Source organism: Setaria viridis, chromosome 3, assembly GCF_005286985.2.
Source record: "Setaria viridis chromosome 3, Setaria_viridis_v4.0, whole genome shotgun sequence".
NCBI classification, from domain to species: Eukaryota; Viridiplantae; Streptophyta; class Magnoliopsida; order Poales; family Poaceae; genus Setaria; species Setaria viridis.
This window is the reverse complement of record NC_048265.2, coordinates 15656672-15676922: the sequence shown is the minus strand read 5'-3', so window position 1 is coordinate 15676922 and position 20251 is coordinate 15656672. Positions and strand designations below refer to the sequence as shown.

At 47.1% G+C, this 20251-nt stretch overlaps 1 protein-coding gene across 1 annotated transcript; it reads right to left on the bottom strand.

The window, feature by feature from the left end:
• Positions 1–3012: 3012 nt before the first annotated feature.
• Positions 3013–4037, bottom strand: LOC140222168 (uncharacterized; the record flags this gene model as incomplete). Its single annotated transcript, XM_072292375.1, is given in 2 exon segments — positions 3013–3059; positions 3167–4037. Coding segments are annotated over 2 exon segments (918 nt in total), but the record flags the coding sequence as incomplete, so codon positions are not given.
• Positions 4038–20251: the final 16214 nt, after the last annotated feature.

Here is a 20251-nt window from a genome sequence, read left to right as displayed (position 1 = left end):
GAATACTGCTGGCTCATTATCACGGTACATCTTTAGTGGTTTGTGAATACAGTCAACCACTCTCAATCCGGGTATAAATTTCTTTAACCACATCGCCTGCCCCGTGGCCTCATGACATGCTATGAATTCTGCATGCATCGTTGATGACGCAGTTACTTTCTGTTTTGAGCTTCTCCACGAGATAGCTCCTCCTGCGAGAGTGAACACGTAACCAGATGTGGATTTTCTATCATATTTGTCTCCCGCAAAATCTGCATCTGAATACCCTTTTATCTCTAGGGAATCAGATCTCTTATATGTAAGCATGAGTTCTTTTGTGCCTTGCGCGTAACGCAATGCTTTCTTTACCATCTTCCAGTGTTCTACACCTGGATTACTTTGATATCTACCAAGAACCCCGGTGACAAAAGCTAAGTCAGGGCGAGTGCATACTTGAGCATAATGTAAGCTTCCGACAGCTGAAGCATATGGAACCGCTTTCATTTGATCGATCTCGTACTAGTTCCTGGGACATTGAAAATTCCCAAAACTGTCACCCTTGACTATGGGAGCAGGTGTGGCCTTACTCGCATGCATATTATACTTCTTTAGAATCTTTTCTAAATATGCCCTTTGCGATAATCCAAGAACCCCATTCTTTCTATCTCGGTGAATTTCTATGCCCAAAACATATGATGCTTCACCGAGATCCTTCATATCGAAGTTTGAGGACAAAAACTTTTTTGTCTCTTGCAGTAGACTGATGTCACTGCTCGCAAGTAAGATATCATCCACATACAGAATTAGGAAAACATATTTCCCATTTTTGAACTTTGCATAGACACAATTGTCCTCTATATTCTCTTGAAACCCAAATTTCTTAATTATATCATTAAACTTTAGATACCACTGTCTAGAGGCTTGCTTTAATCCATAAATAGATTTCTTTAGACGACATCCCATATTCTCTTTGCCTTCCATGATAAAACCCTTGGGTTGTTTCATATAGACATTTTCTTCTAAATCCCCATTTAGAAATGTCGTCTTTACATCCATCTGATGTAACTCTAAGTCAAAATGTGCAACCAATGCCATTATGATTCTGAAGGAGTCTTTACATGAGACAGGAGAAAAAGTCTCATTGTAATATATTCCTTCTCTTTGTGTAAAGCCTTTTACCACAAGTCTCGCCTTATACCTTTCTATATTCCCTTTGGAGTCACGTTTAGTCTTGTAGACCCATTTACAGCCTACTGTTTTGGCTCCTTTAGGAATTTCTTCAAGTTCCCAAACTTTGTTGAAACTCATCGATTTCATCTCATCTTCCATGGCCTCTAGCCACTTTGATGAGTGAACACTTTTTATGGCTTCCTCATATGAAGTGGGATCACATTCTATATGAACTTCTTCTATATTATAAACTTTATAGTCATCAGAAATAGCTGATCTTCTGACTCTTTGAGACCTTCTAGGCCCCTCACTTTCGGGCACATTCTGTGCCTCTGCTTGTGGCACATAATCCAGAGGTGGCTGCTGCAACTCTTCCTCGTGTGTAATGATGGGTTCAATTGGCTCCTGAAGGACAGGTTCCAAAACTTCACTCATCGTTTCCACGGGTGGAATCACAGCAGGTTCCTGCACCACAATATCAGGGACTGTAGCGGGTGCTTGCACCACGACCTTAGTAACTATCGGTGCGGGAACAACAGGTAGTAAGAAGAATGGTTCCTGAATCATCGGATTAGGTGCACACACCCGCTTCTCCTCAAGATCAATCTCTCGAGCCACCATGCTCCCCCTCACCATTTCATCCTCTAAGAAAATGGCGTGTCTCGTTTCTACAAACTTTGTATATCTATCTGGACAGTAGAAACTAAAACCTTTTGATTTTTCCGGGTAGCCAATGAAGTGGCAGCTTACTGTTTTGGGATCTAGCTTCCCAATGTTTGGGTTAAATACTTTGGCCTCAGTTGGGCTCCCCCACACACGCAGGTGGTTTAGTGAGGGTACTCTTCCTGTCCATAGTTCATACGGTGTTTTGGGCACCGACTTACTTGGCACTCTATTTAGAATGTGAATGGCGGTCTTCAACGCCTCCATCCACAGTCCCAATGGTAAGGTGGAATAACTCATCATGTTGCGCACCATATCCATTAGTGTACGGTTACGCCTTTCAGCTACTCCATTTTGCTGAGGCTCGCCCGGCATCGAATACTGGGCTACTATGCCATTTTCCTGCAAAAACCTCGCAAAAGGTCCAAGAACTTGGCCAAATGGGGTATGTCGACCATAGTACTCCCCCCACGGTCAGATCTTACTATTTTAATTCTTTTGTTATGCTGATTTTCAACTTCAGCTTTAAATATCTTAAATTTATCCAGCGCTTCTGATCTTTCTTTAATTGGATAAATATAACCATAACGGGAGTAATCGTCTGTGAATGTTATGAACGAGTCATAGCCATCCACGCTTTTCACAGGAAATGGTCCACAAATATCAGTGTGGATTATCTCTAAAACTCCTGTGCTACGTTTAGCGCCTTTTTTAATTTGCTTTACAAACTTTCCTTTAATGCAATCTACGCATTGTTCTAAGTCTAAGAACTCTAATTGAGGAAGAATTTCATTCTTAACTAGTCTTTCTATTCTCCCCCTCGAAATATGGCCTAAACGACAGTGCCATAATTTCGACGATGTTTCATGAGTTCTCTTTCTTTTATTTGTTTCTTGCTCTAACGAGGATACATTCATATTCACATCACACACAGAATTTACTTTTTCACGCAGTGATAATAAATACAACTCATTGTGCAGGATGGCAACACCAGCACATGCATTATCAAACCAAATGGCACACTTTCCATTTCCAAAATGACATTCATATCCATCATGGTCCATACGTGAAATGCTAATCAAGTTTCTGTGTAACGAAGGAACATAAAGTACATCTCTAAGTACAAGCATGAAACCATCAACTAGCTCTTGAGAGACATTGCCAACAGCTTCAACATCTGTTTGGACTCCATTTGCGTCTTCAACGTATCTTTCGCTTCTTTGCGTAGTCCTCATCAAACGGAATCCCTTTAAAGAATTTGCAACATGAACAGTTGCACCTGAGTCAATCCACCAAGTAGATTTCGAATACTATGTATACAAGGATTCATTTACAAAGGAGATAGTGTTCTCACCTCTTTTTGCCATTATCGACTTTAACCAGTCAGGGCATTCTTTCTTGTAATGCCCCTTTTTCTTGCAGTGTAGACACTGATCTTTGTCTACTGTGAGAGGCTTTTGGTGATGCTACTGCATGGGAGCCTTTCCTCATGCCTTGAAAGAGGAGTTAGCATTCTTTTTCCTGTTGTCCTTCACATAGTGCAATGAACTACCATATGAGGATCTAATTCTATCCTCTTCCTGCACGCACATGGCTATCATTTTTTCCATGTCCCACTGTTCTGGCTGCATGTTATAGTTGACAACAAATGTGTCAAACTCTTTTGGCAGGGATGCGAAAACCAAATGAATAATGTGCCCAGGCTTGAGCTCAAGATCCATTGGCTTCAACTGTGATGCCAAGTTATACATCCTCAAGATGTGATCTCTTATGCCAGTTCCTCCTCCAGTGTACCTCTCTGTGGCCAGCTGCTTGAACAGCTGGGTAGCATATATCTTTGAGGAACCAGTGAACTGATTCCTTATCTTCTCTAGGTACTCTGCGACGGAGTCGCACTCTGTGATCGAGCCCAAAATTGCAGGCTCAATCGTATTCTTTACCAAAGCCATACATTTCTTGTTGGCAGTGGTCCACTGTTTGTTTTCAAGGGTATATGCCAACTCTAGTGGAGCATAATCCCTTTCCTTTTGCTGCCATACAGCATCATCATCACCTTCAGCCCTCACTAGCTTCTCTGGAGCTTTTGGCCGCGGTGTAGTCACCACCCAGTCAACTTCTCCATAAATGAAGGAGAAATCAATCTTCTTCCTCCACTCTACATGGTTGTTTCCTTTCAGAATGGGTATCTCTTTGAGACAAGCCATTAAGTTGAATGATCCTGAAATTTGCAATTCAAGGTGAGATCATAACAACAATTGCATGAATTATTTCCAACGTTAGTCAAAAAATAAAACATACAACTGTTTATGCAATTTAAAACTATATCACCGTTCGGCAGAAATAGAAATAAAAGCATCAAAACTTTTTAAATCATGATACAGTTATGAACGACGTTGGTCAGAAAATAACAGCACCATAATCTAACTTTTGAAGAAGGAATTAACTTTATCCTGCTCTCAAGAAATTTAATTGTCTCGTTGGTTCAAATTAAATTTAAATAGAGCAATAAATTTGACTTTTGCAGCTGAAACTGTGAAATAAATCTATTTTCAGAAGCAAAATCACTGTATAAACTTTATTAATCTCTAATACAAATTATCCCGTTGGTTCAAATTAGATTAGAGACCAAAACTATGCAAAAGACATCAATAAATGCTTCTGGAAATAGAAAAACTAATTTACGAAAATATATTGTGCAAAACTCTCTTTTTGGCCCAGCAGCGAAAACAGCCCACAGTCCGTTCCCGCGCTCGGCCCGCTCGCGCAACACGACCGGCCCGCTAAGGCAGCCCACCAAAACGACTGGCCCGGCGGCTTGGCGCAGGCGCTCACACGCGGCTGCGGTCACAGGCCGCAGCGTGGGCGTGGGCCGTGAATGCGGCCTGCTGTCGCCTCCCACCTGGGCTGTTTCCAGCCCAATCGATCGTGGCCGTCCATCTGATCGGACGGTCCGGCGGCAGTTTCGGCCGAACAAAAATTGCCCGACGGCCGGCTCCCGAAAACCCTAGCTCATTTCTTCTTTCTCTTCCCCGCGAGCTCCCGCCATGGCGGCGGCGGTGGGGCTGTCTCTCCCGCGCCCGACGATGGCCGGCGGCGGCGGTTGAGGGATTGCCCCGCCGGCGCACGGCCGCGGCAGCCCCCCTTCTCTTTTTTGCTTTTCTCCTCCCCCTCTCCCTTCGAGCTTTAGTGAGATCCAGAGGAAGATGGCCACGGTGGTTGTGGATGAGGAGTGGCACCGTGGCGGGTCCCCTCGCCGGCGCGCGCGTTCACCCGAGGGTGGGCGCGCCGCCGTCGAGCGGACCTCGCTATGGTGCCTTGAGCCCCCCGAGCCCCGAGCGGTCGCTCCGGCGGCTCGGGTGGAGCTGTTTTCCCGGCGAGCCCGTGGCTCGGGCACCTTTGTCGCTCGCCGTCGGTGGATGTGCGGCGGTGAGGACGGCGGCAAGTAAGCCGCTCCGCATCCCTCTTTACTTTAGATCTAGGGTTAGGGTTAGGGTTTTACTTTTTCTTTTCTTTTTCAATCTTCATCGATTCTCTTTCTATTCTTCTTCCCGGTCTAGATCTACTCCTAGACGAACATGTGATACCATTGTTAGGTTAGAATCTAGAACTTCTAGATACACATCTAGCCAGGATTCATGGGATTGACAAAAGTTCATGACGTTGAGAGGGAGAGAGAGAGGTAGGGGTACCTTCACCCCTAGGAGTGATAGCAGCAGAGCTGCTGGCCATCTCACGTTCGCGTGGGGAAGTCTGCGCATGGCAACGACGCGCAGTGCCGTGTCGAGTTGCTGGCTAGGTGGCGGTGGTGCTTCCCGCTGCTACTGCGCAAGACCTAGATCGGTAGGTGTGTCGGTGGGGTGGCTGGCTGCGGCGAACCTCGTGAGCCGAGCCGTGGCCCCACCCTGTTTATATAGCGCAGCGCGATAGGGGCCCACCACCCAATGCTAGGGTGAGCGCCCCCGATCAGGGCGCGGATCAGGATCCGATGGGTCTTTGGGCTCATTGGGGAGGAGATCAATCTAACAGAAGAAGCTAGCAGGCGGCGGAGGGAAGTAGAGGCGCCACGGATCCAAGCCAAGCGCACGCGAACAGAGAAATATGAACGAGCGGTGAAAGGATAAGACTGGGCTGATGCGCGATGTATGCAGCGCTACGACAACGGTATTTACTTCTCCTCATGTCGCTGGTGGTGGCCTGCCAGTACTGCTAAGCCCCGCTAGGCTGACCGCATGTGCTGGCCAGCGTAGAGCAGTACATGTATGCGCAGCAACCAGCATAGACTCGTACGAGACTGGCTCGATGTGGGGGTCACGGGCTTTTACATGGCCATTGCGTACTACGTACAACGTACGTGCCCATGTTGCTACGAAACTAGGGATGCAAAAATGTTTTGCTTGTTTTTTCTTGGGACTCCGAAAAAGCTTATGGGCATGCACTAATATAATCCAAGGAAGGTCTTAAATCATCTTGATGAGCTTTTCAACAGAGTATAATTCAATTTGTACTTTGAAAATATATCTAATGTTATCTTATTAAGTTCCTCTTTTATGTCTATTATTACCAAAATTGCATTTGGCAGCCTATTTTAATAAGATATCTAGGGTCGAACAATACATGATAGAAATGTAGAAAGAGATAGATGAAATTTAAGAAACTTAAATGAACACGAACTCTAGAAAGCAAAATAGTGGTACTTATATGTTTCTCAATTAAATGTCACCACTCCAACAGAGTATGGACCTCTTGCCATACCACGTGCTTCACCATTGTGGTTGCTTCGCCGCTCTTGCATCCCGTTACAATGCACGGGCAAATTTGCTAATTTATAATATATCATTAATATGTGGATTGAACAATTTCTTGCCCTGTTAATTTTTTTTTGTTTTTATAAATTGATAAATTTTCCGATCCAAATTAAGACTTGTTAGAATAATAGACTATTCTAATTAGTTCAAATCTAAGCTTACACACACAGTCCACACCACCGCCCTAAATCTACCCTCTCCTCCACACACTCCACACCGCCGCCGCCAGCCTCCTTCTCGATGCCCGAGCCCCTCCACCATGGCACCACCAGCCGAAGAAGCGGCTGCCGTGGCTGCGGCTGTAGAGGCCTCAGCGACAGCTGTCGTAGCGGCTGTTGCGCGCACCTTGTGGCCTCCGCAACAAGGGAAGCAGCTCTTTGATTCATGGCAGGGTTGCCTTATGCGCCTCCACCACATCAGTTGTTCTCTCGGTCGAGGCGCGAAAGGCAGTTCTGGCCTCCACCTTTGCCGCCACCGATGCGGCCGCGCGGCCAGATCCACCACCATTGTTGCCTCCCCTTCAACCATGACCTCCGTCGCCGTGGTAGGGACAGTGGAGGTTCTACCGATATGGTGGCAACGATGTAAGCGTCGCTGCCTAGTTGTGTACTCTAGCGATGTAAGCGTCGGAGAATTCTAAACGAATTGTGTCTCTTTTGCCCAGTTAGGTTTTTTCGTTCTTCTAGTTATGTTAGGGTGTGTTTGGATGGAGGGACAGGATGGGACGGTCCCAGTTTTGCATGTGTTTGGTTGGAGGGATGGTGGGACGAGGACGGCATCAAAGTAGAATATTCCTAAAAAAGTGGGATGGATCCGTCCCTAGAAAATGGCCGGACCGATCTGTCCCAGTTCAACGGCGCAAACGCCGTGACGCGAGTGCTTCGTGCTCGAGCGCACGTAGGGATGGTGGGGAGGGTGGAGCCCGGTGGCGCAGGGAGGCGCAAGCGCACGTTGGGGTGGTGGCGGCGGTGGAGCCCGGCGGTGTAGGGAGGAGACAGGGACGGCGAAGCTCGGTGGCGCAGGGGATGTGGCGGTGGCAGGAGGAGCATGGCCGCGGCGGCGCGCAGGCGAGCAGGTGCGGAGCAACAACGGCGGCGACGCAACGCGGCTGGGCAGTGCACAGGCGTGGGACTTGGCAGTGGCTTAGGCGGCGGCACGCAGCATAGGCGAGCGGGGGCGAGCGTGGCGCAGGGGACGCTGGGCAAGGACGGGCGCAGCACAGGTGGTGGCGGCGCAGCAGAGCACAAGGGCTCGGACGCTCGCCGGCTGTGCAAAGCACTAGGGTGACGCGCACGCCGAGGGAGAGGCCGGCTGCGGCCATGGCCGAGGTCGGCCCAGGGTGGCGTCGGGCCACAGCGGGATGAGGAAGGGGATGAGGCTTTGAGGCTGACAGTGGGTTCCGCGACTAACGGAATACAAACACCGTTTATTTTATCTGTCCTCATCCATCCAATCAAAGAACGAAACTGGGACGTCCCCATCCCTCCAACCAAACACCAAATAGGATCATGTCATCCCTTAAAAAAATACGATGATCTTGTTCCGTCCCACTTGTCCCTCCATCCAAACACACCCTTAGTTATGATGACGAACTTCTCAGTTATGGGGCCTGTTCGCTTCAGCTTATAAGCCGGTTGAAAAGCTGAAATGGCTGATTTGTTGTGAGAGGAAAATACTGTTTGGTGGCTGATAAGCCGGCTGAATAAGCTGAAGCGAACAGGCCGATGATGTGTTAGGTGTTGAATTTCCTAGTTATGTTTATATTCATGTTCTGTTATATTGATGTTCATGTCCTGTTTTGTTGATGTTGATGTTCTCAGCTCCGTTCTGTTGATGTTAATGTATGTGTTGACTATGAACTATGCAGTTATGTTGTTATTTAAATTAAGTCCAGTTCACTTGATATGGAGTTGATTTTGACATATCCAAATGATGATGAGAGTAATATTTTGTTGTTATGAACGTCTAGCATGTAGACTACATATTCCTTTGAATGTGCATCAGTTGTTTGTGCAATTCGTTTATAACAATGCAGTACTACAACTGGCAATCATTTTTTTTAATACCTTGACAATATTCTACACCGGTAGTTATAGGTTAACAAACATGGTGGCCTAATTAAACACCGCTAGAACTAGTATCACATACGCATCAACGCTTAACAAACACCAGTAGAATTAGGTACTCAATCGTACCAAAGCCCAGGGAAAGCCGATTGGAATAATAAACTATTCTAACCGGTGCAGAATTTCACTGGCACGTTTAGCAAATTATTCATGCCGATTTTGACACCGACACGTAAAACATACCCTCATTTGTATCAAGCAGCCCCGTGGTAACAGACCCATTACCGGCACAAATGGGGATTTCACGCTGGCACGTATTAGGATCGCTACAATAGTGATGTCACACGAAGGTGAGTGAACATACGAGTGATCGATCAGCTAGAGAATAGTTGAGGCTGGCCTGTACGTACGCGTCAGCACGTGCACATGTGTAACAAACATGACCTCATTAGCCATGTAATTGTGATTTTGGTGCTTGAATGACACCATAGTCTTGGGAATAATGGTTTGTTAAGCATATATTTTATAGATTTTTAGGTCCCAGGAATGGAACCCAAGTCACGATATTCATGTCCAAATCCCAACTAAAATCCAGAGATTGGCGGTATTCAAGTAAAAGCAAAGAAATCGGCGAATGACTCAAAGGAGTTAATTTGAATTGGATGGATTGCAGCTGGAAGAAGGCGACCGGATCATCCGATCGGGGTAGTTTAACATGGAGCAGATGAATGGAATTCATCCGATCGGGCTTTGGACAGCTAGAGCCTTGGCGATCGGATCATCCGATGGATGCTCTTTTGAGTAGAGCGGATGAATGGATCGTGCTGTTCCAAGGGAGCAAACCCTAGGCGACCGGATCATCCGATCACCTGGATGGCTAGACGATCGTACTATGCGACAGATCATGAAGTTTTATGCAGAGCCTCCAGAGACGCTGCAAGCCGTGATGCGTGGAAGTCTGCTGGACCGGATCATCTGGTGGGCAATCGGACGAACGACCGGAGCATTCTGGCTCAAGTCGAACAAGGCGATCGGATGATCCGCTCATGGCCTGGTTATTACAAGGATCGGATGGATAAACGATGAAGCCAAGTAGCCGTTACAATGAGTTGGGGTTTCGTTCAAATACCTCAGAGAGACCGGATCATCCGATCTCCCTTGGACAAGCGATCGGATGAATTATGTAGCAGCAGATGCCAACGGCTAGTTTGCCTTTTGGCTCAGAGAGACCGGATTATCCGGTGCCCCCCAATACATGCGAGCTGATCATCCGGCCAGGGCAAGTTTCTGTGTGCTTCTTTTCCAGCAGCTCGTGAGCTCTAGCCTATATAAACCTCATGCCGGCCTTACCTATTTGGAGTTGCTGGATGAAGCTGGAGTGTGCAAGAGTTCATTGAAGAGCAAAACACATCAAGAACATATCCAAGCCACCAAATTGCTAAAGAGATCATCCAACAGCTTTTAGCACAAGCTTAGAAGAGTGTTAGTGCTAGGATAGGCCTAGATTGAGAGAGAGCAAAGTGTTGCTGCCTTGTGCTTGGTTCTTGGAGTGAACCACCCTATACAAGAGGTGTGGCCGGCACCTTGGGGTCTTAGTGACTCGCCGGCAAATCTTTGCCCCTCTGACTTGATGTTGAGCGGCGACGACGATCATGTACGGGGGATGTGGAGACCCCCTTCCTTCATGGAGAAGCTCCTTAGTGGAGACGGCATCAAGGTGATTGGAAGAGTTGAGAAAGGTGAGGCTTGCTGGCGAGTGACTCATCCGGCTTGGCGGGAGTCTTAGTGGCGAGCCCAAGACCTTAACAGGGGGATCTCACCTTGGTGACCGGGAGCATATCCTTAGTGGAGCTCTAACATGGACTAAGGGTGGCATTTTCCTACTGATACTATGGGATAAATCGTCGTGCTAAGTTTGCATCTTTTAACCCTCTCCTTTACTTTTCCGTATAACGTGTGTGCCTTTACTTTCTAGAGTAGTATCTTGGGGCCTGTTTTCTTCCACCTTGCTAAACTTTAGATGCTAAAGTTTAGCAACTTTAAGCTGCTAAACTGCAAAACACTTTTGCTAAAACTTGCTAAAGTTGAGTTGCTAAAGTTTAGCACTTTAGCAAGTTTTTGGTTGCTAAAACTTGCTAAAAGGTGAGCTGGACAACATATACCCATCATTTATTGCTTGTCTCCCCCCTCCTGCGCACCTTTAATAAGGGTAGATAGGTCCTTTTACAGCTCATTAAATGCCTTTTAGCAAGAGTATCCAAACAGCTTTGCTAAAGTTTAGCAACTTTTAGCAACTAAAGTTTAGCAAGGTGGAAGAAAACAGGCCCTTGATATGTTTAGCTCTAGATTGCAAAACTGTTTAGGTTAGGGTGTAAACACTAGAAAAATCATAGTTGCACATCTAGATAGAATGATTTAGTTTATGTTTTATGCAAAGTAGATGAAGTCGTAGACCTTAAGTTTTTAAATTTGCCTAATTCACCCCTCCCCCTCCTAAGCTACGAGCACAAGTTCTTTTCAACATGGAGCACACACTACTAGAAAACGGACCTTTAGTCCCGATTGGATGGGCCATAGATCCTGAAAAATCCAACCAGGACTAACTATTCGAGACTAACCGGTGTCCTTTAGTCCCGGGTCATTCATCCGGAACCAAAGACCCCCTTTAGTCCCGGTTGGTGTTACCAACCGGAACTAAAAAGTTTCCCAAAAAAATAAAAAAAGGGCCAGCCGCCCGCCGCTTGCCTACACCACCCGCCCACGCCGGCTCACCCGCGCCGAAGCCGCCCGCCTGGAAGAAAGGGAAAGGAGGAGGAGGGAAAGGAGGAGAAGGAGGGAGAAGAGATAAGGTGGAGAGGCGTCGGAGCTGCCTGTGTGCGAGATAAGAAAGGGAGGGGAGGAGATAAGGTGGAGAGAGTGGGGCGTGAAAAGGCCTAGTTGGGCATTTAGTCCTGGTTGGTAACACCAACCTAAAGGCCTCCCTTTAGTCCTGGTTGGAATTAACAACCGGGACTAAATCTTTTGTACCGGACAAAAGGTGGAATTTTGTCTCGGTTGGTGTTTCCAACCGGGACAAAAGTGAGGGGCGTCGCTGTCAGATTTTTTAGCCGTTACAATCAGGACTAAAGGGGGCTTGTAGTCCCGGTTGGTCTTTCTAACCAGGACAAAAGCTCCTCCGTGGGTAGCTTTCAATAGCTCATTTTTGACCCGAAATTAAAAGCACTTTAGTTCCGAGTCCGGAACAAAAGCTTCTGAATGAGAGGTTAGTTCTCTAGTGACAGGTGGGGGAGCATTGGAGCGAGCATGGATGAGCACCGGAGGAGGGTCGCCGCCGTGCGCCCATCCTCGCCGGGAGTCCACGTCGCCACAGCCTAGCTGATCGAATAGTGCACGCGTACGTACGTGGCGGCGCATGCAAAGCAGGGACGCGCCACGTCCGCGCGAGACGTGGCCCCGGCCGGCCCTGCTGGGCACCCGAGAAACTCTGCTGGGAACACATGCAGCGTACGTATCTAGACGACGTATTATGTTTGCATGCGATGATATGTCTACACGCACCTGCATGTACGTGCTCTGCCGATTGCATGCCGTGGATGGTACTGCAGGTCGTAGGCGAATGTACTAGCTAGTATCTAGACGACGTATTATGTTTGCATGCGATGATACATCTACATGCACCTCACTGGTAGAGAATTGGCCTTTAGTCCCGGTTGGTAGGGTGCATATCTCTCGAAAATCCATCCGGAATAAACCAACTGGGATAAAAGGGGGGTCTTTAGTCCCGGATCTTTTAACCGGGAGTAAAGGTCCCCCTTTAGTCCCGGTTGGTGTCACCAACCGGGACTAAAGGACCTATCCCGCGCCTGGCGTGGCAGGCCCTTTAGTCCCGGTTGGTAGAAGCGATCGGGACTAAAGGGTTCGTCCCGGTTGGATTTCCCAACCGGGACTAAAGGGTAACCCTTTAGTCCCGGCTGGATTCCAACCAGGACTAAATGGCGCCTGATTTTTTCATGCATGCATCACGTACGTAGTACCGCGGCCCTTTTAATTTGTTAACCCTTAGTAGTTGAGATTTTTTTAGAACGAAATCAACTAGTATTTAAACGAATGGGATTTGTAATTATATGATTACTATATATATACACAATTCTTATACACAATTCATATACACAATTCAACTAGCTTAGTACAAATCGATCATAATTAGCGCGTATTATATATACAAATAAATCAAAGTATCTGCCTACAATCTTCCCGTCGTGGTGTTGCTGATCGGAGTGTCTAATTGTCGTCCATCGTAATAAAATTCTCCTTTTGGATCTACCACCTCGTCCATTATGAATCCAATGAGACCTTCACATATTGCCACTACTCTTTCTTCCTTCAAGAGTCCTTGTTGAATATTTAACATCTATAATTTGGAAATTTGTGAATGTTACACGAACAAATACATATAAGGAGCTAGAAAATAATTAACTAGTAACAGTTTTATTTTACGTACTTTAAAGTTGTGCGGTGTCATCTTCGGTCCCTTGGGTCCCATAAAACTGTGCATGTGCTTACAGATGTAGTAGCCACATAGATTATTCCTGGGTTCTTGTCTTAAGCACTTCAGTGCGGAAAAAAATAAGTTATGAAATATTCGTGTTATACAATATAATAAATGTGCAGACTTCATACGTACCGGGAAATCTGTGTTCCATGTAAGTTTTTCTTTGAATGGACCTTTGTGTGTCCTTATGAATTGTTTCCATGCGCTGCGGATTAGAATAATGAATGATATAGTGTAACAGGGATAAAATTTAGCAAATAAACTTTTGCATAGAGATAAAGGTCCAGAATTATTACAAGCCTAGCATGTCTTGCACTTCTTGGTACTCCACCGGATCTTTCCTCAACGAATCGAAGACAGTGACATGGCTTCTTTCAGGCTCAATTATAATAAGGATCCAGTGGAAGCTTCGTGCGTAAAATGTTCATGCATATTAGAGCTAACTAACATGTAGAGATAAGGAAAAAGACATCGAAAGTAGACGGTATACACACACTTACTTGAAGTTGTATGGAAGTAGTATGAAATCCTTGAATGTTTGTTTGTCTAGGAAATTGTATACTTCCGCAAAGGTTTTTTCCGGCGCTAATTGTATCTGTTGTTGGTTAACTACAGATGGATCCATGAAGCCCACATGTAGGTACGCCTCTCGGCGGCATGTCTGAATTAGCATCCTACATGAAATGGAAGACAAAGTTAGTACGGTGACGCACGCCAAAATTTACATGTAGAGATAAACGAACACTTACAGAACCCAAGCGCTGATCAGAGAGACGTCCAGGGCATCATGATGGTACACTTCGTATATATCCTTGAAGTCTAGCCACAGCACTTTCTCCCCTTCACCGTGAAAATCTATCGGTTTTACCTTCAGGCCGATCATCTCCCTCGAGTCGGCGGATGCCATCATGTACCATTGATGGAATGCGTACATCTTTGTTGATAGCTTCCGTACCAATGAAGGCTTTACTAGAGGTTTGCCTAGCTCATAAGGCCATCTCGGCTCAGGGGGCGGTGCAGTTGGCGTCTCAACTTGCCCTATGCATTCATCAAGTCCCAGACCTGTTTCTTCCATGAACTTCAATACATTTGCCTGTTGATCCAAGGGCATTGCTTTTACCCGTTGAGCATCTTTTTTTTGATAAATGGCTGAGGTCGGGGACAAGACCGCTGGAAGATGACTTTCCTTTCCTTTTATCCTTTTCATCAGCCTTTACTAAAGCCTGTTCATAGTTTGATAAGAGTGGTATCCTTTTCTTGGCTCCTTCTTCCATCCTGATAAAAAAGTTTAAATCTCGCCGACTTACTGGCGGTGGCTCCATCTCCCTTGCTTTTTTTTCTTCGGCTTGTTTCTTGAACCACTCACTGGCCTCTCGTTGGATTTCTGCCCACTGTTCCGCATGAGACATTGCCTCCCAGCGTTCCTTATGAGTCACTTCAGGCTCCTTTGTTTTCTTCTTTCTCTGTCTTTGCTTGGGAGGCGGTGCTCATGACTTCTTTAGTGGTGGTGCAGGTTCCTTCAAGGGGGCCGCTCTTGGTGCCGGCGACGGTGATCGGGGAGGGGTGTTGTTATTGTCGTCATCGCTCCCAGCACCAGGATGTGGTGGAGATGGAGACCTTGATATAGATGGAAGGGACGGTCCTAGAGCAGGAGATGACGGTCTCGAGGTATGAGGAGAAGGTCGCTGCTGGGGATCTACGGGGAGCGGTCTTGAGCTCTGAGGAAATTGCCCCGTGCCGGGAATAATGATGTAGCGTTTTCGCCATACAATGATCCCATGAAGCGCATCTGCCAATGACTTTTCCCTGTCGCCTCCCGGGAGGTCGAGCTCTAGACCTTCATACTGGCTATCAACTATTTGCTCTACGCGGACGCTGGCGTAGCCTGGTGGAATTTCCATGCCATGACTGCTCTGCCCCACCAGGGTTGCTAACGCACTCCCGTACGCTACCTGTACATATAGCAGAAGTAAACAAGTTGAACTCCGATCTCGAGGCCTGGATCAATTGACAAGATTGCATAAATATTATGTATAAGTATACCTTAATAGTGAGGTTGCCGACCGGTGCATGCAGCTCACATGAGGTCCGTTGTGTGATGGCATCCACGGGGAACCGTTGCTCCTCCACGGGTAACCTGGGTGTCTGCGCATCGGGGACCCCTGTAGAAGCACAACTGCTCAAGAGGCGTTGAGAAGGGCTGGCGGTGTTAGGAATCGGCAATGCTCCAGATTGGGCCAACTCCGCAACCGCGTGGGCCACCCGCCGATTGATTTCATCCATCATTCTTTGTTCTTGTGCCTGCACTTTAGATTCTAGCATCTGCTGCCAGCTCTCCTCGATCTGTTCCTTTCTTCGCTTCCGGCTTCTGTACGAGGCGTTGTCGCCTCGGAAAGCAAACTTCCACGGAACCACCCCGAACCCTCGGCAACGTCCTGGGTGCTCCGAATTACCGAGGGCTAATGTGAGCTCATCATTTTCTCGGTCCACCTTCAACCTCCCAGCCTTAGAATCTTCAATATTCTTCACAAGATGTTCGGCCTTCTCACGTATTGTGTCATTAAAAATCAACGTCCCATCCTCTTGGCTTAGGGAGCCTCCATGAGCGTAGTACCAATTTTTTGATCGTTCGGGCCATTCAATAGTTGCAAAAACGATTCCCCGTTCGATCAGATCTTGTTCCATCTTCCTCCACTTGGAAATTGCTGAGCCATACCCACCTCGCCCCAGATGATGGTGGTAGCCCTTCTGACTAGCATTTGTTGTGTTGGTCGTGATCTTTTTCACACCGTCTTCACTCCTCTTATATTCAACAAATGCATCCCAGTGGTCCCTCAACTTTGGCCACGCATTGAAGTCTGGAGTTCAGCCCTTCTTAATGTAGTGGGTATCCAGCATCTTCTTGAATGTCTGGAATTGTGTAGCCATCTTCTTAAGCATCCACGCTTTGACATCCTTCTCACTATATCCTTCGGGGAATGTGAAATGTCTCTTCACGTCTTCCCACAGCATATTCTTTTCTGTCTCCGGGAGGGCGTACGGATTAGTGCTTCTGCCCTTCCATTCTCTGATGCTGATAGGCACGTTGTCCCGGACGATTGCCCCGATCTGACTCACGTACTTCTTTGCTACTTTCTCGGGAGAAACCGGCCTGCCCTCTTCTGTCACTTCCGTGATGACAAGCCTCCCTTCCATCACCTTTGTACGACCTCGGGTCTTCTGCCCTTGCGTCGATCCGGAGGGCTAACAGTTCAAGATTTGTTAATTAGTACGTAGTAGTAACGGTGGCGTGAAACAATACAAGAATCATTATATATACCTCGCCGGAACCTTCCGCCACGGCAAGGTGTTGCTGCGGCTGTTGCTCTTCATTCCCATCGGCGGACATGTTGAGGAACATGTCCGCCTGGGTGCCCTCTTCATCCGTGTACGATAGTGGAACGTTGTCGCCACTACCATCACCAGCGATTATCTGCTCCATGATATACCTTGCGGTCTCATCGTCTGCCATTTCAACTATTGATTGAAACATACATGGAATCATACATGACAGTCATAGAAATTGTCTTACTACAAATTTCTACAAAGTCCTACAAAGTCCGGAATCATACATGTATATAATGAAATCATAAAAAAACATGAATCCTACAAAGTCCGGAATATTTATACGAATTTCTACAAATTTCTACGAATTTCTAGCAATAACCACATGCGGTGCCTAGGTTGTGACGGCGGCGGTCAGGGCGGCGGTACGGCGGAGGCGGGGACAGTTCCCCGGAACCACGGGCGGTGCCTAGGTTGTGACGGCGGCGGTCAGGGCGGCGGTACGGCGGAGGCGGGGACGGTTCCCCGGAACCTCGGGCGGTGCCTACTAGGTTGTGACGGCGGCGGTCACAGTGGCGGGACGGCGGAGGGGACACATATACAAAAATCTAACTTAAAAAAAATCTAACTTAAAAAAAAATCTAACTTAAAAATCTAACTTAAAAATATAACTTAAAAATCTAACTTAACAATCTAACTAAAAAATCTAACTTAAAAATATAACTTAATTTTCTAACTTAACAATCATACTTAAAAATCTATCATAAAAATATAACTTAATTTTCTAACTTAAAAAAAAGGCCCTCCCGGCGCCAGTGCCGGCCGGCGCGGTGGACCTCTCGCGCGCGGTCGTCGACGGTGGCCGGGGCAACGAGGTGGCCGGGTCGGCGGGACGGCGGCAGCCGGGGCGGCGGGATGGCGGTGGCCAGGCGGCGGGACGGCGGCGGCCGGTGCGGCGAGGACGGCGGCCGAGGCGACAACGACAGAGCCACCAAGGCGCGCGGGACGGCGAGACAGCATAGGCGGGACGGCGACGAGGGGCGACGAGGGGCGACGAGGCGGCGACGAGGATGGAGGCGGTGACGAGGATGGAGCCGGTGGTCGGAGGCGACGAGGTGGGGGCCGGGCGCGACGGACGAGGAGGATCGAGGCAGGCAGGCCGGGGCGATGGAGGACGACGATGTCTGGGCGCGGTCGGCGGCGGGACGACGACAGCCGACGCAATGGGGGACGACGATGGCGGCGGCCAGCGAGGGAGGCGGACGAGCGGCGACGGCGGAGCAGAACGCGCGGGACTTGGCGAAAATTTTGCTAAGTGTAACTGGCGTGGGGGTAGAAGGGAGTACAGTGCCTTTTAACCCCCTCCCCTTTTATCCCAGTTCATAATGGCACCCGGGATAAAAGGGGGGGGGCTTTTATCCCGGTTGGTGACGGGTCCCGGGACAAAAGGGTGCGTCCGCCAGGTGGGGCTGGGAGCGTACCCTTTTATCCCGGGTGCCACCACCAACTGGGATAAAGGGGGGGCCTTTTATCCCGGTTGCAGTTGGCAACCGGGATAAAAGGGTACGTTCGGGCGGGAGACGAAAAGTACCCTTTTATCCCGGTTGCCGTTTTCAACCGGGATAAAAGGAGGGCCTCTTGTCCCGGTTGCTGTTAGCACCCGAGACAAAAGGCCTTTTTTCCTAGTTTTCTTCTCCCGCCTGTTTTTTGGAAATGGATTTTATTTTATCTTTTCACTGCATTTCAGGATGAAAAATAAAACCTTCACATATTTTGTACATGCAAAAATATATTTAATTAACGATTAAATTGACAATAAGTATGAATTAATCATTAATTGTATACCAGTTCATTTAGCCTCTAAAATATTTATTTTACTGCATCACTGTGATCAAGAAATTATTCAATTAAATAATTTTAATGCGCAGAAAAATCCATGTTTGTATGTGGTTAACATTGTTCATGTTTATCTAAAAATCTTCACCTAACAAATTTAAGAACACATGAAATCATGCATAGGGTAAATTAAAAATTGTAACAATTAATACACAAAGGTCATGTACATTTAACGCATTACAATACAACGTTGTAAAATGTCTTCTTCACGAAAGTTCCTTGATCATGATCGCGGCGTAAGTACGGAGCCTCTTCTTTGGATAGCAGGATGCTTGGATCAACTTCAACGGCGAATGGAGGCATGTCATCAAACTGATCATAATCATCTGATTGGTCTGTTTTATCCTCGACTCCCACGATTTTTCTTTTACCTGGAAGAACTATGTGGCACTTTGGCTCCCATGTCTCTTCTGGATTCCTCTTGGGTTTGCTACACATGTCCTTCACATAGAACACCTGATGCACATCATTGGCAAGTACAAATGGGTCATCACTGTATCCAGTCTTGCTCAGATCTACTATTGTCATTCCGTACTGATCTTTGGTTACGGCAGTTAGCTTCACCCAATTGCAAAGAAATAGAGGGATGTACAGCGGTCCGTATTCGAGTTCCCATATCTCCTGTATGAAACCATAATACAACTCCTTGCTATTATTTCTGTCCATGGCATCTATGCGGACACCACTATTCTGGTTCGTGCTTTTCTGGTCCTGGGCTCTCGTGTAAAATGTGTAACCATTTATCTCATAGCCTTGGAATTTGACTATTGTGCTAGCAGGTCCCCTGGTTAACCAGGCAAGCTGTGGGTGAATCTCAGAGTTACCCATAAGTTGTTGGCGCAACCAGGAGGGAAAAGTTTCCATGTGATGACGGGTAAGCCAAGCATCGGATTTGGTCGGGTTTTTGGAAGCTACCATCTGCCTGTGCTGCTCGATATACGGAGACACAAAGGATGACTGTTGTAGAACAGTGTAGTGTGCCTTGTCGAACAAATCAGTATCATTGCTCAAACTTGATTTCCTTCCAAGGGTGCCCATTCCTCGGAGCCTCCCCTCGTGGCGTGAAGTTGGAACCCCAATCGAGTCCATTGAATCAATAAAATCAACACAAAACTCGATCACCTCCTCTGTTCCATATCCCTTGGCGATGCTTCCTTCTGGACGGGCACGATTAAGAACATAGTTTTTTAGGATTGCCATGAACCTCTCGAAAGGCCACATATTGTGCAGGTATACAGGTCCGAGAATACAAATCTCTTTTACTAGGTGATCCAGTAAGTGCGTCATAATATTGAAGAAAGATGGTGGAAATAACAACTCAAAACTGACAAGACATTGCACCACATCGTTCTGTAGCTTTGATAGCTTGGATGGATCAATTGCCTTCTGCGAAATCGCATTGAGAAACGCGCATAGCTTTACGAGCCGCAACCGGACATTTTCTGGTAGAACACCCCTCAGTGCAACCGAAAGCAACTGGGTCATCAACATGTGGCAGTCATGAGCCTTGAGATTTGTAAACTTCCTTTGTTTCATATTTATTATTCCCTTTATATTCGAGGAGTACCCAGACAGGACCTTCATATTATTCAAGCATTCAAACATGCTATCCTTCTCTTCCTTGCTGAGAGTGTAACTGGCAGGACGTAAGTAGTGTTGTCCATTATCTCTCTTTTCCAGATGTAGGTCATCTCGTTGCCCCATGACTTTCAAGTCCTGTCGTACTTCCAATGTATCTTTTGAGGTTCCATAAACACCCATGAAGCCTAGCACGTTCACGCAAAGATTCTTCGTCA